This window comes from Toxotes jaculatrix, chromosome 16 (genome assembly GCF_017976425.1).
Source record: "Toxotes jaculatrix isolate fToxJac2 chromosome 16, fToxJac2.pri, whole genome shotgun sequence".
NCBI lineage: Eukaryota > Metazoa > Chordata > Actinopteri > Toxotidae > Toxotes > Toxotes jaculatrix.
This window is the reverse complement of record NC_054409.1, coordinates 19015266-19042215: the sequence shown is the minus strand read 5'-3', so window position 1 is coordinate 19042215 and position 26950 is coordinate 19015266. Positions and strand designations below refer to the sequence as shown.

At 40.4% G+C, this 26950-nt stretch overlaps 1 protein-coding gene across 7 annotated transcripts in view; it reads left to right on the top strand.

Annotated features, from left to right (window-relative positions):
- LOC121195108 (probable E3 ubiquitin-protein ligase HERC1) overlaps positions 1-23749 on the top strand; it is a 38918-nt gene extending 15169 nt beyond the window's left edge. For 2 of the 7 annotated variants that reach the window (XM_041058353.1, XM_041058351.1), the window contains exons 32-80: positions 89-241; positions 355-452; positions 660-755; positions 1716-1883; positions 1997-2236; positions 2335-2418; positions 2661-2877; positions 3512-3806; positions 4165-4946; positions 5774-5987; positions 6707-6876; positions 7701-7784; positions 8349-8535; positions 8638-8765; positions 10355-10563; positions 10925-11184; positions 11382-11434; positions 11527-11724; positions 12236-12401; positions 12495-12744; positions 13062-13290; positions 13398-13675; positions 13885-14012; positions 14290-14417; positions 15155-15382; positions 15582-15709; positions 15923-16122; positions 16308-16422; positions 16583-16714; positions 16892-16990; positions 17343-17516; positions 17641-17925; positions 18043-18108; positions 18268-18393; positions 18499-18637; positions 18829-19010; positions 19206-19361; positions 19489-19611; positions 19868-19970; positions 20183-20352; positions 20457-20595; positions 20702-20871; positions 21064-21233; positions 21517-21682; positions 21789-21865; positions 21970-22222; positions 22382-22534; positions 22821-23126; positions 23219-23749. In XM_041058353.1, the coding sequence (XP_040914287.1) occupies positions 89-241; positions 355-452; positions 660-755; positions 1716-1883; positions 1997-2236; positions 2335-2418; positions 2661-2877; positions 3512-3806; positions 4165-4946; positions 5774-5987; positions 6707-6876; positions 7701-7784; positions 8349-8535; positions 8638-8765; positions 10355-10563; positions 10925-11184; positions 11382-11434; positions 11527-11724; positions 12236-12401; positions 12495-12744; positions 13062-13290; positions 13398-13675; positions 13885-14012; positions 14290-14417; positions 15155-15382; positions 15582-15709; positions 15923-16122; positions 16308-16422; positions 16583-16714; positions 16892-16990; positions 17343-17516; positions 17641-17925; positions 18043-18108; positions 18268-18393; positions 18499-18637; positions 18829-19010; positions 19206-19361; positions 19489-19611; positions 19868-19970; positions 20183-20352; positions 20457-20595; positions 20702-20871; positions 21064-21233; positions 21517-21682; positions 21789-21865; positions 21970-22222; positions 22382-22534; positions 22821-23126; positions 23219-23404 (8861 nt within the window). In that variant the 3' untranslated portion in view covers positions 23405-23749. Of the gene's footprint in view, positions 1-88; positions 242-354; positions 453-659; positions 756-1715; positions 1884-1996; positions 2237-2334; positions 2419-2660; positions 2878-3511; positions 3807-4164; positions 4947-5773; positions 5988-6156; positions 6204-6706; positions 6877-7700; positions 7785-8348; positions 8536-8637; positions 8766-10354; positions 10564-10924; positions 11185-11381; positions 11435-11526; positions 11725-12235; positions 12402-12494; positions 12745-13061; positions 13291-13397; positions 13676-13884; positions 14013-14289; positions 14418-15154; positions 15383-15581; positions 15710-15922; positions 16123-16307; positions 16423-16582; positions 16715-16891; positions 16991-17342; positions 17517-17640; positions 17926-18042; positions 18109-18267; positions 18394-18498; positions 18638-18828; positions 19011-19205; positions 19362-19488; positions 19612-19867; positions 19971-20182; positions 20353-20456; positions 20596-20701; positions 20872-21063; positions 21234-21516; positions 21683-21788; positions 21866-21969; positions 22223-22381; positions 22535-22820; positions 23127-23218 lie in introns of all 7 variants that reach the window. The other 5 variants (XM_041058354.1, XM_041058352.1, XM_041058357.1 and 2 more) reach the window with 5 other exon arrangements.
- Positions 23750-26950: the final 3201 nt, after the last annotated feature.

The window sequence follows — 26950 nt, the reverse complement described above, 5'->3', positions numbered from 1 at the left end:
ATTTATTCAGATGTGGCATTTGTGAAGCCAGTAATGAAATAGTCCTTGTGTTTCTGAACACTTTTGTCCTGCCATTTTGTTGTTTCAGGAGTGGAAAGCAGCAAAGTGGTTGAATCTCAGCTTGCAGATTTCATGGTGTTTCTGAGGCGTGTACTGTCATTAAGAGTAATGAAAAGACTTTCTACTTTTGTCAAATGGATTGATCCACTCATGGCCATTATTTCACACAAGTGCCCTTTAGGTAAGATGCTTTTAAACAATAATTTTAAGACAGCCTAGATATTGTTTACATTGCAGAACAGTTTACATGCTTTCCATTCGATTCCCTTTTCACCACCTCCATCCTCTTTTCAGGATCTCCTTTCTTCCAGAACCTTCGCACTAAGCTCTTGGCCTTTCATGTTTTAGAAAGACTGTTACCTGCTTGTTCTGAGCCAGTTCAAATACAACAGGTATGATGCAGTGATTTAAAAAAATTAAACAGAGTTACACTTCATGGCAAGAAATCAGTGAGTTAAAGTAACTGAGGAATACAGTCATGCATTCAACATGACAATTGATTACAGACAACTGACTGTGTGATGTGTTTGTCTGAAATTGTACATTAAGATGTTAGTATTATTTGTTAAATTTTCCCATTTTTCTTTTTCTTCTTGTAGATTGTTAAACAACTCTTTCAGCTCCTGTCTGTTTATATGTGGGAGGAACCACTAGCTGAGAGGACCCACGAGGAGACGGCCGAAAAAGACACGGGGGTAATAAAGAAGTATTATTTTAAAAAGTATTATGTATTTTAAAGACTTAAGCACATCCTATGATACTATAATTTTTACTAAATTATAATGAGATATAACCAGTATAATTTCTCCTTTCTATTACTGTGTGAAACAAAATTGTCCTTTTAGTTCCATGGTATGTCTTGACCAGTCACCTAATGCATGTGAAAAAGAGGCAACTATTCTTCTTTTCCTTGAATAATAAACCATTTGTAAAATAAATTTTTAAGCTGTGAACTATCCCACTATGCACTGTAGCCTGTTTACCTATCAGAGGAAAGATTCTAAAAAAATGCCTCTGCAAACCCTTCAACTTAAGTTATGTGTCCTTATTTATTCATCATGCGTTTATTTTATTTGTTGGTATTCTTCTATGTTTACAAATAACTAGCCCATTAACTTAATAGAAAAATCATGAAGGAAATGCGTTAGTGTTTTTTACAGGTTGAAAATAATGAATGAATGCAGTAATCCGAGCGAAAATTCTCTGTTTAGCAAGAAGTGAAATCCACTCCTGGCAGTAATGAAACTGAAAACAGCAGGGCTACTTGATAGAACAGATGGGCCTGTTCTGCATGGTGGGGGCAGGATGGAAAGTGAGAGAGGACAGAAAAATAAACACAAATTTAATAAGTGTCAAATTACAAAGAATATTATGCAAATTACGTAAATATAAAATATAACTCTTGAGTATAAAATGAAAATTAGCATTTGAAAATGTGATTTGCTAATGAGTGATAATTCATTCACAGTTAAAATCTCTTGGCCAGTTAGTTTGTTAGAACTGTTTTCTTACATCTGTGAACCGTTTCCATTTTCTCTGTATAAATATTTTTCCATTTATTCCCTGCCATTGCAACATGTAATTTATGTATTTATTCGGTTGATGGACATTGCTGGTATACAATGCTTAAGAGTTATTCAACGCATGTTTTGCAGAATCCTGGCAGCCATGATGAATGTATTCCCATTGGAGATTTTTCCTTTGACCCACACAAGCTAATCTGCTCTTCTTTGGAGAATGGGAACATCCTCTCCCATGGTTCAGGGGGGAAAGGTTATGGCCTGGCAACCACTGCCATCACCTCTGGATGTTTCATATGGAAAGTAAGGACTGGTTTCAGCTTTCTCTTTGGTGTTTATTGACCAGATATTTGCAATTCAAATGTGCTGAGAAAACATCTCCCATACGTTGACATGTACCCGACTTCTCTCCTCAGTTCTACATTACCAAAGAGAACAGAGGCAATGAGGGCACATGTATTGGCGTTTCACGCTGGCCAGTGAGAGATCACAACCACCATACCACCACTGACATGTGGCTGTATCGAGCGTATAGTGGAAACCTGTATCATGGAGGGGAACTAGTTCGCACGCTTCCCTCTTTTACCCAGGGTGACACCATCACCTGTATCCTGGACATGGAGGCTCACACCATATCATTTGCTAAGAATGACAAGGTCAGACCAAATGTCCACAGTTAGCATTCAGGAGTTTTTTCCTCTAATTCGCTGCTGTATTTTTCTGCAGTATTTGTGTGTTTGTGTTTTTCTGCTAGGAGCCAAAGTTGGCATTTGAAGGTGTGGTTGCCTCTGAACTGTACCCCTGTGTGTTGTTCTACAGCAGTAATCCTGGAGAGAAGGTACTTGGTATACTCTACATGGGGCAAGTAGCACTTGTGTTTTTGCCCCCAAACATTTTTGTTTTTGATAACCAGAGTAAGAATAAATACCAGCGGACTGAATTATAGTAGGACCTAGTAACTCCACACAATCGTCTACAGTTACAGTTAAAAGACAAGGAGAACAGACAGCTACCCGTAATTTAGTTGCAAGTTTCAATATTTTGAAGTGCAACAAAACTGTACTTCTGTATTTCACACAGGTGGCACTGCGTGACCTCCAGATGAGAGGCATGCCCAGTAATCTACTTCCTGGGGAGCCTCTCTGCAGCCCTCGGACGACGGTGCTGCTGGAGTCGACAGTGCAGCTCCTCCGTAGGCTCCATCAGTGTGATCAGTGGGCCTCGCACATCAACCAGTACATCCATACACACTTGGAGCTCATTGGTCCTTTGCTGAAAGAGGATGACTTCAGTCAAGGTCAGACAGAAGTTTAGGCAATTTAATTTAGAGTGTTGTTTAGTACTCTATTTTGCTCTTTTCATACCATGTTGCCAGTTCAGGAAAATCTTGTATCTTCAACTTTTTTTTTTAAAGTTAGATTGGGTTTGATTCCATATGCTCAGGCCTGTCAATCAAATATGCAAATGCATTATTACAAATATAGTGATGCACAGTAATTTCCATGCTCTTAAATCCTCGAAGAAGCTGCCTTCACCATACAGATGTATCACCTCATGAACTTGAACAGTCAGATTTGCATAATACTGCCCCCCTAAGATTTTGAGGTATGCAGAGTGTACATTAATTTTTTCTTTAACCGACTGAGGTTTTATCTTTTAGTCATGTGAAACTGCAATGAAGTTAGCCAAAGAGACTTTAAACAGTTTCTTGTAAATCCCAGAAGTGAACAGCTGGTGTGAGGAACAGATGGAGGAAACCAGTTGGAGACTGTGTTTGATTCAGGACATCTGTAGCTTGAGCATCTGCCACTGACTGTTAGAGGGCATCCAGTATTTGAGTATCAATATTAAAGGCAGCTTATAAGTGACATTCATTTTTTGAATGGTTATTGCTCTTTGTTTGATTGTCACTGCCTTACTTTCTCCTGCAGGCATCAGTCCCACACACTGTGAGAAAGAGGAGAATGACAGAGACAAAGACCGGACTGGTGACAACACAGGGGAGGTGCTAGCACATCGTCGGTCCCTGTCAGAGGCCAAGCTGGCTGCTCTTTGCAATGAAGTGTGGCCGGTACTGGCTCTGATCGGGGGAGTGGACAGCGGTCTGCGGGCTGGAGGTCTGTGCTTGCACAAGCCCAGCGGACGCAGGGCTATTCTGCTTGGTGTCCTGAAAGAAGGAAGCTCCCTGGCCAAGCTTCAGTGGGAGGAGGCAGACCTCTCTGTCAGGTATTACACATATATATTCAGTATATCTATATACTCACTTACTTATGATGAAATGCTTTCACACATGTTTCTTAAGTGATGACTCTCATTAACTTCCATTAAACAGTTATTATATTTTTCTTGTCTTGGTCCTTTCAGCATCTTTATTACTCTGTATAATTCATTTTTGTTAGTGTTTATTTTTCTTCCTCTGTAGTTTGTCTAACATTTTACTTTATTTTCATCATTTACCCCTCTGATCTTACTTTCTCCTTGCTTCTTCTTCTTCATTCTTAAATCCATTAATCCCTGTTGAATCCGTCCTGGTGTCAATCCATGATCTATCTGTGGGTTCTTGCCATCCTTCCCAATAACTAAGCTCCATGAATTCTTGGTCACCCAGCGACATGCCGATCATCTCACTGGAGCCCTGTGACATATCCTGCTGTGATGTCGCCCGACTCGGAGGCCTCAAACCCACGGTGTTGTTAGATCTGATTTGTTTGATGGGGCTTCTGGAGGAGCAGGGATGGCTGGGGGCTTACTCTGCCACCAAAAGGAAATGCTCAGAGGAGAACATGAAAGAGGGTGAGGCACAAAGCTGTCTGGATGAAGACGTGTCAGATGAAGTCAGATGGCTGACAGAAGACGAGAGGAGAAAGTTGAAGGATCAAAAGGCTGAAACAGACCCCTTCATATCACCGTCCGCGACCAAAGACGCAACAAAGATCGCGGATCACCACGAGGTGAACTGTCTACCTCATCAAACATCCCAAACCTCCAAAGTGGAAGCCTTTGCACTTGAAATGAGAGCAGTTAGGGTCTCATATCTTCTCATTGGCGCTTTGAAATCCCTTACTGTCATCTTTAGTTGTGAGAAGCTATCAGATTTGCTTCTAGTGCCTAAACATGACCCTCCCAACTCTTCACCGAGTCCCCTTTCCAACCTAAACCCCGACCAGGGTAAGGCCAGCAGCAAACAATGGGATGAGAGTGCTGAGCTGAGATCAGTGCTACAGTATGTGGTGCAGAGCATGGTGAAGTGGGCTGTCAGACCCTGTCCCATCAAACAGAGCGTGTCTCTTACCGACCTGGAAAGGGCTCAGGTCATGATCTACAAAGGAGCCCTTAACAGACTGCAGGAGGACAAAGAACGCAAAGGTATTTACATTGATGCTAGTTATTTCTGTTATTTTACAGTACTGTTGCAGAGCTGGAAACTTGAAACTTGGACTTGTGTCTGACTTGAGTCACAAAAATTACAACTGAGGACTTAAATTGGACTTGTCAAGTTTTTACTTTGTAAAGTAAAACAATTAATTGAATGAATTGAATTGAATAAGATATGGTGGGACATGGAGGCATTGCTCAGCCACACACCATGAACATTTAATTATTTGGCCTTTGCATTGAAAGGACTCGGTTCATATTAGGCCTGAAACTAACAATGGTTTTCAATATCGATTAAGACACTGACTACTTTCTCGATTAATCATTTGGCCTTCAAAACATCAGAAAATGATGGAAATCATCATTAGAGTTTCCTGAAGCCTAAGGTGACATCTTCATTTGTCTTATTCTGTCGAAGCATCAGTAGAAAACCCAAAGGTATTCATTTTACAACAAAGTTAAACCATCAGCTGTCAATTTAGCTGATTAATGTTTTGTCGAACAGCTAATCGTTGCAGCTCTAGTTAGTATGTAAAAAACACTATTAACACAACACATCTTTAAAAGGAAAATGTTGAAATGAAACGACTTGTTAATCTACATTCACACCTCAAAGACTTGAATCTTGACTTCCAATTTTCTTATGAAGATTTGTGACTTGACTGAGACTTGTGCTCAAGGACCAGGGAGTTGCACTGACAGACTTAAAAATAGCTCTGTTGTATTGTATTTATGGTCAAAATAAAGATATAGTATAATAATAACTAATGGGTGTTATCTAACCTACCTACCTAACCATCGCTATGTTTTCCTTGCAGAATCAGGCCACCACTTGTCCTCTCAGCCCATTTCCAAGTCCTCCAGCTCTGTGTCCTTGTACAGCGCAGGTTCAGAAGGCACTGCCATCTTTGGCCAGTCAAACAGAGCCTCTGCCTCATCGTCTAATACTGACTTGGCATCCTCTCTGCCGACAAACCTGCAGGCAGATGGCCTTGATAATTTCAACCCTTTCCTTCCCATCAGTCTCCTCCAGTGAGTATCAAATGTGTTCATTATAAAAAAAAAAATTTAATTTGATTAAACTGTCGGTTAAGTAAGTCATACTAAAAGTTTGGTACAGCACATTGTCAGACGTTTCACAAATGAACACTAACACAGTAACCGGAGTAATGCTCAATTCTCATGTTACTGATTGCTACAGACCTGTATCTTTTGGCAGCAGCAGCTTTTCTGAAGTCCAGGGAATGGGTGAGTTAGGATCTATATGAAAAAAAAAGAGAGTGGGGATTCTGCTTGCACTGTCTTTAGTCTAGGCTGCAGCTCTGCCTGCTTGTTTTTTCTCCTAACCCAGCCAGCTGACCGGAGTGTCAGTGTTATTCTGCTTTCAAGAGGCGAACAAACAAACAGCTTCTGGTTTATGTAATAAAATAGAACAGAAAATCAAAGTCCTCCAGGGAGGAGAATTTTGACAAGAATAGTGCAAAGCTCTTTGCCAAAAGACTCCCACAGTACAAAGCACATCTTGTACTACCTTCTCTGAGTTACCAGGCGTGAGGAAAATGTTAACGTTAGAGGACACATGCTTATGACTTACTGTGATTTTTAAGGCATCTTAAATCAGGTTAAATAAAGCTCACCTTGTGCTTTTATATACTTAATATTTCAAAAGTTTGTTCGGGACTGAAGACTGGTGGTGAAACACCACTTGCACTGTGTTATTACTGCATATACTGTATCTTCACTCCTTCTAGGCACATGGTGCTAACTCGGTTCCCTACGCTTACCGGCCTGGTTAGTGCTCCACCCGTTCTGCACCCTTGCTTCAGCCTGGCCAGCTCTGCTTCTTGTGATGCCTTCACAGAGCAGCAGACTAGCTTCATGGAACCAGGTCCTTGCAGCACACAGGCCAGAAGCAGCCTGGGTAAGGACAAACACAGAGACGCTAATGGGGGAAAAGCTGTCGGAAGCCAATAAATAGTACATAGAAAAGTAAAAATCCTCTAATTTAAATGTATCTCCTAATGTAAAATTACAGATGAACAACACAATGTTTTAAAGAGAATAGCTTTTCTAAATGCTGCAGAATTGCAGGTCAGTTCAGTTTTTAACAAACTTTTTCCCCATGCTGGCTCCAAAGTCTAACATGCTATTAATGTAATTTGAACATGAATGTAATTCAGTCAGACTCCTGTGTTATTATAACAGGAGGACTGTAGAACAATGATAACTCATTGGAAACTCTCTGTCTCTTGCATGGTTTTACATGTTCAGCTATTTGTCACAACTTATCTGCTGCTCAAAACAGCATGTGTTTTGCTCTGCTATTAGACTGGATATAAAAACTCTGAATTGCATGCATGACACAGTTTGTGCACTCACATGCTTGAATGGCACCATTTTTTCCATTGTCAGTTATGTTGATGTTATTTTTGAACATTGCTGGGAAGTGCATTAAACTTAAGGTCATTGCTCTGACTTTCATATATTATCTTAGGATTAATAGGCCTGTAGATGGGTAGGTCTAATCAGTCATTCAAGATATGGAAACTAAACTGAAGAGGAGCACTGTACATAGGATTTCTTGGTCTGTAGACTAATAAAACAACATAAACTGAGGAAAAGAAAAAACAAAATGTGACGATAATTTATTTATCTTCTAAATTCCACAGATTTCAAAATGTAGCTGTGGGCTTGTTTTTGTTTTCTGTTTTTTTGTGTACTTTCCTTTTTCTCCTCAACCACCAGAACGGACACAAATGTTTGTCACCAGTCGGTTGCTAGAAATGGGATTCTCTATGAGACATATCTACTGGGCCATGGAGGCAGCAGGTACTGCTTTGTGGAGTGTGTCTGATACCACAAGATTTTTGCTTCATGTGCTTTCTATTTTAAACATCTGTCCTTCACTGTGTGCTGCAGCCTTCTTGTAGTATTTGTAATAAGAAAAGTATCAGTTATGTGTGTTCAGAAGAATCATGGAAGCATCTAAGACTACAATTTCATTACACGGTAAAAGTGAACCAATTCAGAATTTCGTTTACACAAATGACACAGATCATCCACTGTATGTATAATGCGCATGTAAACAACAAAGTGTATAAATATTTTCACATTTGCACATAGCACCAGTATACGCCATCACCTTTTTTATCACTTAAATTCCCCCCATTGTCCAAATTTAAGGCCTTTCTTCACTTACCATATCACAAATTTCACACCACTCCTTGTCACACACTGTATTGTCAGAGCAGATGTGCCAGCCTGACAGTAAATAGTACACAGAAGCGTGATCATCTGGTGATGATGTCCCACATGAAGTAGCTGCACAACACTCCATGATCCATCCTTTCTTTTTGAACTCTGACAGTTCAACTTCCCTGTGGTCCCTCCCAGATGTAGCAGGTGACTTGGACTCTCAAACCATTGAGGTGTTGGCGAGCTGGATGCTAGAGCACCCCCTGACTGAGGAGCAGCAGGCAGCTGAGTCACCAAGACCAGAGGGTGCTCCTGAGACCCCGTCCCCAGATGGGCCAGAGACCGTACAATGTCCTGAGCGCCCCACCAGTCAAGCCAATGAAAGGTCAGGAATTTAAGGAACATGCGGACATTTTGCAAGTGGCAGTGTATTTTTGTTATAAATACAGACAATTTGCTGATGGCCTGCGTGCTATTTTGTTTACAGCCTATTGCCAGGTCTGGACTGGATAGAGAGGGAGAACTTCTTGGATGTCCACCTTACCAGGAACAGACCTCCTCCAGCACGTCGGCGACGCTCAGGCTCAACTCAGAGGACCTCCTTCCGGAGAGCAGGTCAGAGTAACAGCTTTGATTCAGAAATGAAATGTACACATCGGGGTGTATCGTGGTGAAAAAATCGATTCTTGTTTAATCGCAATTATATTATGGACGATTATGAGTCGATTATTAAATTTCCAAAGATCGATTTTGTTTTTGTTAGGGATGCACCGAATATTCGGCCACCGAAAAAAAATCGGCCGAAAATGGCCCAAAAGTGCATTTGCGGTTTCCGGCCGGAAGACTTTTATCACCGAAACAACATGGCCGAAACAGGATGTTGTGATGACGCAAGCGGAAACCGTACTGCCAGTACGAGCAGCCAACATGTCTGCGGTGTGGACGTATTTCAGTAAATCTCAGAAAGACACACGGATAGCGATTTGCAAAACATGTATTGTCGAAATTTCAAGAGGGGGCGCATCTGCAAAGAATCTCTCCACGTCGGGTTTATCACATGAAATCCAAACATCTCGATCGCTGTGCTGAATATGAGAGGAATGCCGCGCAGAAAAGGAAGATCCCTCCGAGCACGCCCACTCCGTCTGTGGCGGACGTTTTTGAAAAGGCAAGGAAGTTTAAAACTTAACTTGAAGCGCTGCAATTCTTGGTGCATTTGTTGTTGTTAAAGGCCTACGGTTAACATATGGGCTCTGTATGTTGTTGACTAACAGCCACAACAAAACACCCTGTAACACAGCCAGCGAGGAAGCTTACTATGCTAGCAAGGCTAGAGGCGTGTGAAATGGACGAAGAAAAAACATTAACCGACAACCAACCGATCCATCCAGCTCCATCTGGGCTAAAAGCGAGCGTGTTGGTGCATTTTTGGGTTTTATGGCAGGAGTTCTAAACTCGTCAACAGGACTTACGTTGTCTGCAAACTTTGCCGCACTAAGCTAAAGTACTGTGGCAATACTAGCTACATGAGGGCTCCAGGTTCAAACCCCGATCTGAGCTCTTCTGCGCGGAGTTTGTATGTTCTCCCTGTGCCTGGGTGAGTTTTCTCCTCCGGGTACTCCGGCTTCCTCCCACAATCCCAAAAACATGCACATTAGGTTAACTGGCAACTTTACACTGTCCCTAGGTGAGTGTAGTCATCTGTCTTTGCGTGTCGGCCCTGCGATTGACTGGCGACCGCTCCACGGTGTGCCCCGCCTCTCGTCCGTAGTCAGCTGGGAAAGGCTCCAGCTCCGCTGCGACCCCGACGGATCAAGCGGTATAGAAAACGGATGGATGGATGAGGGCTAGCCCCAGTGAAAGACTACATCTGAAACGACTTAAAATAAAAACTAATTTGGAACTTACACCTGTACTACACAATTCTGAAGGTGCTTTGAGATGTTATTCAATAAAAGAGAAGTTGTGTAATTCAGCAGCTGTTTTTTTTTTAATGGTGCAATACGTGTATTTGTTTGGTGTATTTTGGGTTATTGTTGTCAAATGGAAACTCAATAATCGTAATCGAATCGGATCAGGAAATTGGACCTATTAACCACCCCTAGTACACATTCAAGCTGTGTTGGATTACCTGATTGAAATACTGTGACCATCTTGTGTACATTTTACTGAGCGTTTTCATTTGAAACAAACAATCTTTTCAGACTTGCCATCACCCAACCCGCTCCCACAGCTGTACCAACAGCACACAGGGGTGGGTGAATGGCCAGAGCAGGTGGAGTTTCATCCTTACTCAGCTGAGGAGGAGTCAGAGTTGGGCTACATGGATGACCCGTACCATGAGGAAACTTATGAGGACCTGCTCACCCCCTCATTCTTCAGTTTGGAGAGAGACACACTCCAGATCGTGGAGGTGACACACAAATTATCATCTTTCAGACATGAACAAAACAACATGATTTCAGTTACTTTATTAAATAGATGTCATCATTTCAAATGCAAAATGACAAACACTGTGGTCAAACCATGAGATTCATTTGTTACAAATATCACATCATAGCAAATAAAATGAATGAATGGCAAAATTTAAGTTTCTTGCAGAATCTGAACATGCACATACTGATTTAGCAGTATTCATTCTTACATACTGCAGTGGAACTCGGAGTTGCTTGTAGGCCTGATATGTTTTTTCATGTCTAGACTTGCTTAGCTTAAACTTTCTTCTTGTCCGTGTTGTAGAAACATTATCATCCATCTTATTACTCTTGTTTTAGGCTGGAGAAGAACATAGTCAGATGGTGAAGTGTGAGCTGTGCAACACCCTCACCCTGCAGTTTAACAATCACATAAAGCGCCGTCACCCAGGCTGCGGGCAGAGTGCCGCACGAAAGGGCTACGACAGCACCGGGGCCTACGTGGATGTGTGGTTCAAAGGGGAGTGTGGTTCCAACTTTCCCTTCTACCTCCTCTGCAGCTCCTGCAGGGAAAAGTATCTGGCTGCAAATCTGAGCAACACAAGTTCTAAATATGAAAGGTGAAAACATATGTGAAAATATAAAAGCAGGAAATGAAGAATGGATGCATGCAACATAATTTGCATAACAACCTGTGTTTGTTGTTCTCATACTTTTAGAAAAACTTAATGAGATTTTGAGGTTAATGTAAATGTAACTGGTTATAGTATATAGCCTATTTTTTTAAATCATTTTTTTGTCCTCCTTTTGCTTTTAGGATTAAAGGTCTGACATCTGATTTGATTGGCCAATTGGACAGCACATCTGATGGTAGGGAAGAGTGTTTGGGTACTTACTCTCTAAAATTTGAGACTCATTAACTAATTTTTAAAACAATTTGAATGGTACTTCTGTTTGCTCAGATGATTGGGAAATGAGCCACCAAGACGAGAGTGACACAGACAAGCTCACAGGATTGGAGGACTTTGGGCTCTTACTGAGACCACTGGGACTGACTGAAAAGAAGCCGGTACCAGACCCCATTGCTTTTACTGAACCAGATCCACTCGGAGCCCGGGTTTACAGCTCTGCTGACCCGATGAGAGCAGTCACTCCCAAAGGTACCTGGTGTTTATTCTAGTAGCTACTTGTAGTTCAGCACTAATGAGTTCAAAATATATTATTCATATCATTCATTCATTCATATACAAACAGAAGAGAAGGTCACATTTATTCAGTGGTTCACTGTCCTCTTGTTCCTGTTGCAATGGATGTTTCTTTCACTTTGTCTCTGATGAAAGATTTAGCCCACTTGTTGTAACACACACCCACATTCCCTCTGTGCTTGTTGACAGCATCCGCAGTCCATCCACAGTCAAACTTACTGCAGCATAGAGACTCATTAATTATTTATCATAGCTGGGTATCTGAGGCACGCATATTCCCGGTTGTCCCAGTGATCGACTATGTTTTTTTTTTTTTTTGCATGCCCACACTAGAAGAATAAGTGTGCCATGGTTTTCATGTACTGTCAGAGTGCTTTAAGATGTGAGTTTAGCAACGTGTAGCATGTATCAGGAATTTGTCCATAATTAATAGAATGCCGTTTGATGTGTTCTTTTTCCTCACAAGGGAACGCCCTTGTTGAGCAGAAGACCTCTCTGAGCCTTGGACAGCAGGCAATATCACTGAGGGACTCTCATGATAGACTGAAAGCTTTAAGAAGAGTCACCTCCACAGCCCAGATTCTGTTAGCTTACAGCATGGTGATGAGAGCACTGTCTCAGACTGCCTCTAGGTACAGTACGTTTGACCAGAATATAGCCTTGTTGATAATTTTGTTGACCAGTTCATAGTGGTTTCAGCAGTCCTCTTTTATCTTCCTCTCCAGTGCATCAGTGTGCAGCCAGTCCAATGGATTAGAGTCCCTGGGTCTGGCAGATATCCGTATCCTGGTGCGTTTGATGACTCTAGCAGCTGGGGGCAGGGCTCACACCTGTGTGGACAGACAGTCAGGTGTGAAGGGGCTGGCAACAGAACGCAACAACACCACCTGCCTCAGCTTTCTTACCTCCGCCATTGGCAGTGTGGTATCCCATAGTTCAACTGCTTACAGACAGCTGGTGGAGATATGCACTCAGGTCAGTTTTCTTTGGTCTAACCCTAACCCTAAATTTTACATCTCAATAATTATCACAGTGTCACATATAGCTATATATTTCTGAAGTAATTGCACATCATTTGGCTGAACATCTGCTCAAATTTAAGTTAGTCCAAGATTAAAAGAAGAAATGCGGCAAAAGCATTGAAAATTATTATTATCAAGAAATTATTATCCATAGAAATAAGGAATTATCTTTGCATTAAGGGATTATTTAATTGTGAACATATATAAATGCTGGCAAATGAATGGAACTTCTAAGATGTGAATATCCTTTCCTAATATTGCTGCCTGTAGGACCTAATGGCAGCAGCTACAGGGGTGAACATTGGGGCCATCAGTGACCCACAGCAGAGAGGCTGTCTGAGCTCCAGTCTAGCATTGGCAGCCCAGGGAGCTCAGCAGCAGAGGGACTACAATGAGCAGACGCCCCCAACATTCCTGGTCACACAAAGTCTAGTGTCGCTGCTGACTGAAAAGGGTGTTCACTGTTACATCCCAGACAGGACAGAACATGAGTCAAACGGTGAGAGAGAGCAGTTTATTAAGTAGCTGTGGTCTTATGTGTGTTATTCATTACAGCGTTTTAAATCTTGTGATTATTCATAACAGTTGTTTGTCTGTTTAACATAGATGCAGGAAACCACGGGGTGTCTTCTTCGTCCTTGCCTCCTTCCCCTTTACCCCACTTGAATGCCAGAGTGGGCCCTCTGGAGTTGGCTAATGCGTTGGCAGCATGTGTCCTATCTGCCAGGCTGACCAGTAAACACCGCCAGTGGGCAGCACAGCAGCTGGTTCAGGCCTTGGCCGCCACAGGACGGGACAGTCCTAATCGTCCCCAAACATACAGTGACCTGGCTGGAGACTTGCGTAAATGTCCTCTCAAGAGGTTGGAAGGACATTACAACAAGGTAAGTATAGTCTAATAAAAAAACTACATTCTGTAGGCAGAATATTAAGAACTTAAATCACACCTCTGACCATTACTGTCAACAGCAGTAAGTGGTCCTTAAAATATTTACCAAGATAAGGATTATATTAGTGGTACAGGTCTGACATTTCCCCACTAATCATGTGAAATGTAGTAAACGACTCTTTGCATCATTTCTGTTCTTTTCAGGTGGCCAGCTGTTTCTGGAGCAGTGACCAGAGTTTGCTGGCTACATGCTCTCAGGACAAGGTGGTACAACTATGGAGCGTCAGCCACAACACAGTGGAGTTACAGACCACCTTCTCCTGTATTACAAGGTTATGTCTGCTTGATCCAGTATTTTTTAATGCTAATTTTAAAGGGTATCTGTTCGTCTAACTACTCAAACCTTTGTTTTATTCATAGCTAAAATATAAATTAATAATATTTAATTTTGATATGCATGCACAGAAAGACATACATTTTACACTTTAGGCTTAAAACATATTATGAAAAGTTAACGGTTCCTATAGACTAAACCTGGAAGTCTCACAGAAGGGTTGCTATCAAAGGACTGGATTGTAAACCCACATTTTTCTCCCTTTGACTCTCCAGTAAGACGGACAGATCAAACAGCGAGAGGGCCGGTAGATGTCATCACATGTCTCCTGTGTACTGGAGTACAGGGGGACACTTCTTGGCTGCCCCTGAGAACAAACACATCAACATCATGAACATCAGGGGCAAGTTTATTTCTCTTTTTCCCTAATCTCTGATTTTATTAGTTGTCTTGTAACAGCTGTTAATTTCGTAGATTATCAGCAGTTTAACAACAGTGTTGTAAAGTAAGTGAATGTTCCTCCTTTGCAAAGTGTTACTGTCCTCAGTGTTAAAGATTTTACATTATAAAAAGGTAAAAGACGAATTTAAAAATATAATAGTCAAACTGATTATTCCGTACAGTACATTCACTAATTAATAAAATACATGTAAAACTGCAACAAAAAAAATACAAAAACAATTCACAGGACTTATAATAGTAAACCCTAATTTGTTAATTCTTTATAAATGACTAAGCTTGAGTTGTACAGCTCGTAAAGCTACATTTTTTTAAGTGAACAGTTTGATCAAGCTTGGCAAAAGTTTAAAATGAGACATCATTTTAAAAAGTGGTTCAAATTTCCATACTGAGAACTTCTTCAAAGACCGCCTCCAGGCATGTGTTAAGACTCATAAAATGCTCTGCTTTGAATAATAATTTGTCTGATAGAATTATTCCACATTTTTCCAAATCATCTTTATAGCCACATCCCTGAAGCTTTTTCCCATTCAGCAGATGAATGTGAAAAGTGTCAAACTCTGCACCTACATCATTCAGTAAAGCACAGTTTTGATTTGAGTTGGACTTATATATAGTATTAAAATGCCTAATAATTTGAACAGATGTCACTACAATTTGAATTTTTCTGTTGCTTTACAGGATCTCACTGTCATGTGGAGGCTCAGGTGTCTCGGGTCACAGCCCTTTGCTGGGCTCAGACCTTCAGCTTGTGGGTTCTGGACCAGCTTCTGGCCAGCAAGAACAGACCTGCTGAGAGCCTGTTGGTGGGTCGGCTGGATGGCTCCCTCTGCTGGCTGCAGGTCGCAATGCAGGAAACAGAGTTGCATGTGAAGAGCACTGAGCTCAACCACTGCCACAGGAAAGAGGGTGAGGAGGCTGCTATCCACACTGTGACTTACTCACCCTGATAGCATGTTCTTCATGAAAATGCTCAGATCACACTCACATTTTAGTATACTGTAAATGTAAAGGGAGTGACTTACACAGACACACAGAGAAGACTTAAAATTGAATATGAACACATTCTTAATTAACTTTTTTTTTCTTCTCCCCTGATTTCTCCCAGCCCCCCAGTGTGTCGCCTGGCACAGCGAGGACAAGCCTTTTGCTGTGGGCTATCACAATGGAAAGATCCTTCTAGCCACAACTGAGACCTATGAGAATGAGCAGCCTGTAGTGCTGTCTGTCTTCCAGGTTTGTCTTCAAAGTTTACTCTATATTCATTTTTAACTGCAGCATGCTGAAGGGCCTGACAAGAGGCACAGGAAAAACTGCATGTACTCACATCCAACTAATTCTGCCTATGTGATTCTTGTCTGTACGTTTTGATGTAGAACTTACATGGAATAATTTTCCACTGCATTTGCTCTCACTGACTACCCCGTCTGCCTTCCTTTCACGCTGCAGGATAGTGTGAGTTCTCTCAAATGGGACCCCACAGGACACTTGCTGCTCTGTTTGGGCAGGTCAGAAGTAACAAAGATACTGGGACGCTCTGGGGGCACCTGGGTGACCCTGCACTCCCTCATTCACACCAGCACTGTTAACATCGCTGAATGGTGCCCACTCGCTGGCAGAGCACCTGAACCCAGGCTCATGATGGCTGCGTGAGTTTAAATGACTCATTCATTAACTCAACAACAAAAATTCTAACACTTCCAGAGAAAGCTATAGAAATACTGTGAAAATCTAATGATATCTAATAGGATTATTGTAGGATTATTCCTTTTGTTAGACATGTTTGTTACGTATGTAGTAGAAACTTCTTTTTTTTATCTCCATGTTTCTATAGAGGTTGTCAGAATGGCTCTGTGTATGTCTGGACATTGCCACAAGGGGGTACCACTGTGTTGTTACCCAACATGCTGAACAACTCCCCAAGCCAAAATAAAAACAATGATGTCAAGGTCAGTTTGGCTCTGCTGTTCGAAGTCCTTTTGCAGACCTGTATCTACTAATATCTTGATATTACGAAAATGTTTGCAGGATTTTATGCTCCAGTTATTCTTAGTTTGATTTTAACTATTTATGCTAATGAAATCACCAGTTTCTGTTTGTGTTTTACAGCAGGACAGTGCAAAGTGTGTGTTTGTACTTCATGGCCACATTACAGCAGTGAAGTCCCTTTCATTTTGCCCCAGTGGACTGACTCTGGTTTCTGGAGGGATCGGGGGACTGCTCAATATCTGGTCCTTACAGGTCAGATAATATGTAGAGCTTCTGCCACTTCATAATCTGAACTCAACACAAAAATCACTTAAATAAAAATCAATCTTGCCAGATAATTAAACTATTATTGTGTATTACTCTAAAGTAAATATTTCAGAAGTCTGCTTTCAGAATTTGAAACCTCTTGCCTCTCTGTGCTTCTTGCAGGATGGTTCAGTCTTACAGACTGTTACAGGTTTGGGTTCGGTCGTCAGCACCACCTGGATACCGAACTTGGGCGTAGCTGCCTGCTTCGGGAGATCAAAGGTAATTTGCATCACTCATAACTCAAATTTCCATTAAACCTTAAAGGAATAGTTCAACATATCTGTTTACTTGCAGAGAGTTAAATGAGAAGACTGATACCATGCTCATATCTGTTTCATATATAGCTACAGCTAGAAGACAGTCATCTTCCTTTAGACTAGTGATCTTTAGAAGTGCTAGATTTTTTTCTTTACCTTTGGATAGAGCCAGACTAACTCTTTCCCCCTAAGCTAACCATCACCTAATTTGTTCATTACTACAAGAGCTAAAACCAAGTTTAAAAAATGCCTAATTGTTTGCTGATGCCACATTTTCTTTTGCCTGTTTTACTTTACAATTGTTTCTTTTCCAGGACGTTTTGTTGATCTGCTGCACCCCCGACTGGATCAGTCAAAATCATGTGCTAGCTTCCTGTCGCATGGTTCTCAGAAGCCAGAACATCCTGGGTCTAAATCGAGCACCTTGCTTGGCTGTCTTCCTGGAGAGGCTGCCCTTGCTGTTGCAGGAGCAGTACAACCATGAGCGGGTCATTAATGAAAACGCATTATAAAGTAGTTTGTTTGAAATTTATTTAATGTGATTGTAATTTTTGAGGACATCTTTTTCAATTCATGCTATTGTTCATTTTCTGTTTTTATATCTCAATACAGACCCACGTTGCAGCAGGTGACCAGCTAGTCCACAGTGCCTTCCTTCAGAGCCTGGCTTCCTTGACTGTTGGTTTGTCCTTAGAGAAACACCTGTGCCGTTTCCCACGCCCTCCACACCACACCAGTCCTGATGCCTACTCCTGTCCGTCAGAGTGGAGCTGGCTCGCCACCTACGCCACAACTGTCCGCAGCGCTGAGGCCATTGCCAGCGGTACTGCCTTCCCAGAATCCTTCATTGTTTCAGAGTTTCAGGAGGTGGAAGACAATGAAATCGTCAAGGCACTGGTGAGTAGTGACGAACGTCTTTGTGTTATTTGGAATGGCTGGATATGTTTCAGGAATCCGAAATGACTGAAATATACACAATGCAGACATCTATTGAGACATTTCTCTATCTTCTAGGACAATAGCAAGTGGAGCTTCAGGATGGATGAACAGCTGATGTCTTGGGCAACCACCAGACCAGAGGTAACAGCTTAGCCATCTGTAAACAAAGCACAAAACATCCTTTCTTAAAAAAATCATTTTGCCGAACAAAAAAAAAGATTACTTCTTCAATTTACTTTCACAATGAAATAGCATTGTCTTTTAGCTGGAGAGTAATTTCCATTTCACCTGCTGTGTTAGGACTGGCAACAGGGGGGAAAGAGTGAGGTATACCTGTGGGGGAACGGACGTTACGGACAGTTGGCAGGAATGGGAACCAACCTCATGATCCCTACTCTTGCACCCTCTCTATCACAGACACAACAGGTAGCAATTTTTTTTTCTCTCAGGACACAGACTTTGTCCCACATTGCTGCTGTTTTCTAACTTTTTTTTTTGTCCCACCTTGTGGGTGCTGTCAATATCATCCAGGTCGTGTGTGGTCAGAACTGTACCTTCCTGGTCCAGTCCAATGGGACCGTATTGGCTGTAGGAGAAGGACAGTATGGCAGACTGGGCCAGGGGAATTCTGATGATCTCTATGTCCCCACGATTATCTTTGCTTTTCAAGGTACAGTATTCATCCAAGTCTGAGCTTGTCTGCTTTTAGATGTTTAGTTTTCTAATTGCCTCAGACAAGAAGTATTTTAACTGTAGTATAGCAGTTTTGATTTGGTAGATTTGGTTGGTTAATTAATGCTTTCTTAATTAATTATCTTTACAAGCTGCTCTTTATTGGCTTTTTTTTTTATTTGTGGACAGGGTATGTGGTGACTCAGCTGGTGACATCTTGTGGGTCAGATGGACACTCCATGGCCTTGACTGAGACTGGGGAGGTGTTCAGTTGGGGAGACGGAGATTTCGGAAAACTGGGGCATGGCAACAGCGAAAGGCAGAGGAGACCCAAACAGATAGAGGCCTTACAAGGAGAGGAGGTCATTCAGGTAGAGATAAAGTCTGCTCTGAACTCCTATGTGATATTTCTGTGCTTTTATGCCGTGTTGTTAGAAGCATCAGGAAAGATGTTAGTAGTAAAATAATTAACTAGTATTGCAACCAACACATTGAAGAATGACACAGACACAGCAATTTAACCCTGTGATCTGAAACGTTCATATTGCTTTCCTTTCTCCTCCCAGCTTGCTTGTGGCTTCCGACACTCTGCTGTGGTAACGGCAGATGGGAAACTGTTCACCTTTGGCAGTGGTGAATCTGGCCGCCTGGGTCAAAGGTCAACATCCAACAAAATGCTGCCTGAACGGGTGGCAGCATTAGAGGGATATCATGTGGGGCAGGTGAGGAATGGATGATATCGGCTTTTATTCCTAGACTCGGATGATGAAACTATATATTTTTGTCTCCATAATGGAAAAAAAAGATCAAATTCTAACCAATCAAAGCTAACTTGGCGATCTTTCTCAGGTGTCATGTGGTCTCAACCACACTCTGGTGCAATCCCTCGATGGCATGGTTGTGTGGGCATTTGGAGATGGGGATTATGGCAAATTGGGAACTGGTTCCTCTACAGCGAAATACTACCCCCAGGTATGTTAATGGTGACAAAGACTCAAATCAAGGAAACCTCAAAAGACAAAACACATAGTGTTTAGTGTTACCTGCTTGATTCCCTGGAGAAAGTAGTAAAGAATACCAGAGACATGCTTATCAATGTTTCTCTCATATTCTTTAATTTAACTGTTTATGAATTTATTTTAACTGAGTGCTTTTCCATTGTGTATTTACAGGTGCTTCTATAGTGTACTGTCGCTGAAATATTATTTTTGGTTGTTCCTATTTTCAGAAAGTGGAGCAGCTGTGCAACAAGGGAATTAAGAAGGTCAGTTGTGGGACTCAGTTTTCTGTGGCACTGGCCTGTGATGGACATGTTTACACGTTTGGACAAGGTACATTTCCATGTTAAACTTGATTTTAAAATGTTCATTTTAAAATGCAATTTTAGAAATAGTAATGTTGATGTACTGATTTAGACTGTGTCTTCATTCACTTTCAAAAATGTGTGCATGCAGAAAAAAAATACACCAGTTTGTTGGTATATTTTTAGAGAACACTCACATGTGCCATTGTGTATCTTGGCTTCCTTCTGTTCATCCTTCAGAGCGTCTGATCGGCCTGCCGGACTCCATGCTGAAGAATAAATCCTGCCCCCAGGTTGTGCCGTCCCTGGAGGGGCTGTTTATAGAAGACATTGCTGTGGGCTGTGAACATGTCCTCGCCCTGTCCTCCACTGGAGACGTGTACGCCTGGGGATGTAACAGTGAGGGACAGGTAACCAAAATCGTCAGTGTTGATCATGCTAATTAAGTTTGTTTTCATTGCACATCAGAAGCACTCTAAAGACTGTATTGTGGGCTTAAATGTTTGCGGTGCAGCTTGGTCTTGGACACTCCAACCCAGTGAAGGAGCCCACACTCATAACGGCCCTCCAGGGGAAAAACATCAGACAGATCTCTGCTGGCCGCTGCCACAGTTCAGCATGGACCACCCCGTCTACCTCGATGAAAAACTCAGGTACACACAGAGTCCTACAGTGTCAGTACACAAACAAATGCTCTTTGTATCTATGATCCATGAAAGAGGATAGACATGGAACTCCAGCTGTTACCTTCATCTCCAGGTGGCTCTGGAAATTTCCAGCTTGGCCTTCCCCAGTCAGTTCCTCCACAGTACAACACCTTGAAAGACTGCAGCCCTGATGTCCTCAGCATGCGCCTCAGGGTACTCTACCACTTTTCTGATCTCATGTACAAGTCCTGGAGGCTGCTCAACCTCGACGCCAAGAAACCGGTAGTCATTTATCCTATTTTCTGCCCTTTTAATCCATTAAAAGAACAAATGTTAGGAAAAAAATATTTGATTTCTTGCTGGTAATCACATACCTCCTGCTTGTTAGTCTTGTTTCCTCTTCACTATCATTCTTTCAGTGTGATGCCTCATTCACTTCCTGCCATTTTATTTCATGTCCTTCCCTCCATTCAGGTGTCCACTTCACGCTTTAGTTCAGGGACGACTGCTATCATCCGGGGCGAGCTTAGAGGCCTTCTGTCACCCAAGGTCAACACTCTTCCTCTAGTGCGCTCCATTGGCAGAACAATGACCCAGGGCAAAACATATGGGCCACAGATCACTGTGAAACGGATTTCCACAAGGTAATGGTGACCATGATGTTCAGCCAGCTGGCAGGGTCTGTATGTCTTCAGGGGTCAGCTGGTGGAAAAACACGAGGTGCCCAAAAACAACTTGCTGTATTTCCAACTGGCCAGCAGTGCTTATTAACGGAATTTCAGGACTTTAATCTGTCACCTCGGTTGTTTTGCTTACTTGTTTTCTTTAAATCACCCCTTGATTGCAGCTGTCTGTCTGTTTTATATCTGTTAGTATGTGTCCATCAGTTGATTTATGATTGATGTCTCCTTCTCTAAACTCTCTCAGAGGGCGTTCGAGCAAACCCATCTTTGTGCAGATCGCAAAGCAGGTAGTGAGCTTGAATCCTCTGGAGCTTCGGCTGCCATCACGAGCCTGGAAGGTCAAGCTTGTTGGTGAGGGAGCCGACGATGCCGGAGGAGTGTTTGATGACACCATCACTGAGATGTGCCAGGTAGGATGGAAATTGCACAGAGAAGGGCTATGAGCAACAGAGATATCTTATGATGGAAGCTAAATATTCTGCTTTATGTAAATTGTCAATAACATGTTTTGACCAGGAGTTGCAGTCTGGTGTGGTGGATCTTCTGATTCATACTCCCAACAGCTTTGCAGATGTGGGCTGTAACACTGACAGGTGCACATTGTGTAGTCTTCTTTAAAAAAACACCAAACATAACATGCTAATAACAGAACAACACATATTTCAAATGTGATCTTTTACCTCTGGCACTCTTACAGGTTCCTGCTGAACCCAGCAGCACTCTCAGAGGATCACATGGTCCAGTTTCGCTTCCTGGGTATCCTTATGGCTGTGGCCATTCGCACCAAGAAGCCTCTGGACTTGCATCTGGCTCCATGGGTGTGGAAACAACTCTGTTCGATGCCACTGGGAGGGCCTGACCTTGAGGAGGTAGACCTGCTCACCCACCGTTCCCTCCAAGGCATCCTTCATCTAGAAAACAGTGGAATCACAGAAGATAATTTTCATGTGGTGAGATAAAATGCAAACTGGCTTATTGCAGAGTTCATTAATATTCCTGTAGATCTCCAGCTTTGAAAGCTGAAAAATATTAAACTGACATTTCATTCTCTACTTCCCATCCCCTCTCATTATTTTTCTACATTATCCTTTCTTATGTCTTGTCTGAAGATGATCCCACTGGACTCGTTCATGGCCCACAGTGCTGACGGAAGGCTGGTACCTGTGGTTCCTGGAGGTCAAAACGTATCACTAACCTTTACCAACCGGACTGAATATGTGGAGAGAGCTCTTGACTACAGACTGCATGAGATGGATTCACAGGTATGAAAGGCTGATCAGCTGGAGAATGGTTTGGTGTATTTAGGTGAGCTGTCAAAATATCACCAAATAATCTGCCAGCATGCAAACTACATGCTTACAGCTAAATTCACTAAACAGACTTGGTGTGGCTTTCTCTCTACTGTATGTGAAACATCCCTTTTAAACATTAGGTCTGCCTACCAGTCTCCATTACCACTCACAGTCTGTTTGTTGTTCCTGTTGTTGTTCCCTTTTATCCCCTCCTAAGAAGCTCCTATCAAAGCTGACATTGTTCTGTTGTGTCCAGGTGGCAGCAGTCAGAGAGGGCATGTCCACTATCATCCCCGTGCCCCTCCTCTCCCTGCTGACAGCACAGCAGCTGGAGCAGCTGGTCTGTGGCCTGCCAGAGGTCTCAGTTGAGATGCTGAAGAAGCTGGTGCGTTACCGTGACATCACTGAGAGCCACCAGATTATTGGCTGGTTTTGGCAGAGCTTGGAGGAGTTTACCAATGAGGAGAGGGTGCTTTTCCTACGTTTCGTCTCTGGCAGGTCCAGGTTGCCTTCCAACCCGGCTGATATCACACAGAAGTTCCAAATCATCAAGGTTGACAGGGTAAGACCATTTACTAACAAAGTAATAAGCTTGTTTACAAGAACAAATACGAATAGTAAAAAAAAAAAAAAATACTTCTTCATCTCCTCCAGCCTGTCAATGGCCTCCCTACTGCTCAGACCTGCTTCTTCCTGCTTCGCCTGCCCCCGTACACAAGTCAGGCTGTTCTCTCTGAGCGTCTGCGTTACTCCATCCACAACTGCCCCTCCATCGACATGGACAACTACATGCTGACCCATAACACCGACCCAGCAGACAGCTCTGACACTGAGGACTGAAGCAGAAAGCTGCGGTTAACAGGGTGATGAATGTATCTTCTCCGATGCCATGCACATTATGCACTGAACACAGATTTTTATTCGCCAAACCTGTACGGTAGTGTACTGTTTATATGTTTGTTCATTTAAAGACGTGTAGTTTTGATTTTCCAACTGTGCAAGATGTTGTAATTATTGCAGTGCTTACTCTGAATCAAAACTACAGGGATACAGAATAAGATTTTAAAAATATAGGTGATGAAGCCACAATAAAAGAGTTAATGTGCCTGTTTGTTTGAAAATATGTAATAATTTAATGACCTGTCACACATAGTATTATTGTAAAATAAAGAGTGTTTAAATAAGCATTTTGTTGTATTGTAGTCAAAATTGCTGCATCTAAATGACCAGTTAATTTATTAGCTTCTTAAAAAAATCCATATACACATAATTAGAGTAAAAATATATAGTAAAATATAACTTTTTTTGGCATATTTTGACGCCTTACGACCGTATGATGTTCTTTCTGCCATTTTTAGGTCTGACTAAATTGTGAATTTTTTTGGCCAATTTGGACGCCTTACTATACTATGACCATTTTGAGGCCGTTTTAAAATATGACACATTTTGGCCGATTTTAACGCCTTACTATACTATGACGTTTTTTATGACATTTTGAGGTCAAAAAAAAGGTTGACTTTTTTTGACTGATTTTGACGCCTTACTATACCATGACGTTTTTTATGATATTTTGAGGTCAAAAATTTTTTTGACTTTTTTTGGCCAATTTTGACGCCTTACTAAAGTATGACGTTTTTTATGACATTTTGAGGTAAAAAAAAACGTCATAGTATAGTATGGCGTTTTTTTCGGACAAAAAAAGTCAAAAAATTTTTGACCTCAAAATGTCATAAAAAACGTCATAGTATAGTAAGGCGTCAAAATCGGCCAAAAAAAGTCAAAAAAATTTTTGACCTCAAAATGTCATAAAAAAAGTCATAGTATAGTATGGCGTTTTTTTCAGGAAAAAAAAGTCAAAAAAATTTTTGACCTCAAAATGTCTTAAAAAACGTGATAGTATAGTATGACGTTTTTTTCGGACAAAAAAAGTCAAAAAAATTTTTGACCTCAAAATGTCATAAAAAATGTCAGAGTATATTATGGCGTTTTTTTCGGAAAAAAAAAAGTCAAAAAAATTTTTGACTTTTTTTTCAGACTTTTGACTTTTTTTGGCCGATTTTGACGCCTTACTATACTATGACGTTTTTTATGACACTTTGAGGTCAAAATTTTTTTTGACTTTTTTTGTCCGAAAAAAACGCCATACTATACTATGACATTTTGAGGTCAAAATTTTTTTTGACTTTTTTTTCCGAAAAAAATGCCATACTATACTATGACGTTTTTTATGACATTTTGAGGTCAAAATTTTTTTTGACTTTTTTTGGCTGATTTTGACGCCTTACTATACTATGACGTTTTTTATGACATTTTGAGGTCAAAAATTTTTTTGACTTTTTTTGTCCGAAAAAAACGCCATACTATACTATGACGTTTTTTATGACATTTTGAGGTCAAAAATTTTTTTGACTTTTTTTTCCCGAAAAAAACGCCATACTATACTATGACGTTTTTTATGACATTTTGAGGTCAAAAATTTTTTTGACTTTTTTTTTCTGAAAAAAACGTCATACTATACTATGACGTTTTTTATGACATTTTGAGGTCAAAAAATTTTTTGACTTTTTTTGTCCGAAAAAAACGCCATACTATACTGTGACGTTTTTTATGACATTTTGAGGTCAAAAAATTTTTTGACTTTTTTTGTCCGAAAAAAACGTCATACTATAGTGTGACGTTTTTTATGACATTTTGAGGTCAAAAAATTTTTTGACTTTTTTTGTCCGAAAAAAACGTCATACTATAGTGTGACGTTTTTTATGACATTTTGAGGTCAAAAAATTTTTTGACTTTTTTTGGCCGATTTTGACGCCTTACTATACTATGACGTTTTTTATGACATTTTGAGGTCAAAAAATTTTTTGACTTTTTTTTCCCGAAAAAAACGTCATACTATACTATGACGTTTTTTATGACATTTTGAGGTCAAAAATTTTTTTGACTTTTTTTGTCCGAATTTGACGCCTTACTATACTATGACGTTTTTTATGACATTTTGAGGTCAAAAATTTTTTTGACTTTTTTTGTCCGAAAAAAACGCCATACTATACTATGACGTTTTTTATGACATTTTGAGGTCAAAATTTTTTTTTACTTTTTTTGGCCAATTTTGACGCCTTACTATACTATGACGTTTTTTATGACATTTTGAGGTCAAAATTTTTTTTGACTTTTTTTTTCCGAAAAAAACGCCATACTATACTATGACGTTTTTTATGACATTTTGAGGTCAAAATTTTTTTTTACTTTTTTTGGCCAATTTTGACGCCTTACTATACTATGACGTTTTTTATGACATTTTGAGGTCAAAAATTTTTTTGACTTTTTTTGTCTGAAAAAAACGTCATACTATACTATGACGTTTTTTTATGACATTTTGAGGTCAAAAATTTTTTTGACTTTTTTGCCGATTTTGACGCCTTACTATACTATGACGTTTTTTATGACATTTTGAGGTCAAAATTTTTTTTTACTTTTTTTGGCCAATTTTGACGCCTTACTATACTATGACGTTTTTTATGACATTTTGAGGTCAAAAATTTTTTTGACTTTTTTTGTCTGAAAAAAACGTCATACTATACTAAGACGTTTTTTTATGACATTTTGAGGTCAAAAATTTTTTTGACTTTTTTGCCGATTTTGACGCCTTACTATACTATGACGTTTTTTATGACTTTTTGAGGTCAAAAATTTTTTTGACTTTTTTTTTCCGAAAAAAACGCCATACTATACTATGACGTTTTTTAAGACATTTTGAGGTCAAAAATTTTTTTGACTTTTTTTGTCCGATTTTGACGCCTTACTATACTATGACATTTTTTATGACATTTTGAGGTCAAAAATTTTTTTGACTTTTTTTGTCCGAAAAAACGTCATACTATACTAAGACGTTTTTTATGACATTTTGAGGTCAAAAATTTTTTTGACTTTTTTTTTCTGAAAAAAACGTCATACTATACTATGACGTTTTTTATGACATTTTGAGGTCAAAAAAGTTTTTGACTTTTTTTGTCCGAAAAAAACGTCATACTATACTATGACGTTTTTTATGACATTTTGAGGTCAAAAAAGTTTTTGACTTTTTTTGTCCGAAAAAAACGTCATACTATACTATGACGTTTTTTATGACATTTTGAGGTCAAAAAAGTTTTTGACTTTTTTTTTCTGAAAAAAACGTCATACTATACTATGACGTTTTTTATGACATTTTGAGGTCAAAAAAGTTTTTGACTTTTTTTGTCCGAAAAAAACGTCATACTATACTATGACGTTTTTTATGACATTTTGAGGTCAAAAAAGTTTTTGACTTTTTTTGTCCGAAAAAAACATCATACTATACTATGACGTTTTTTATGACATTTTGAGGTCAAAAATTTTTTTGACTTT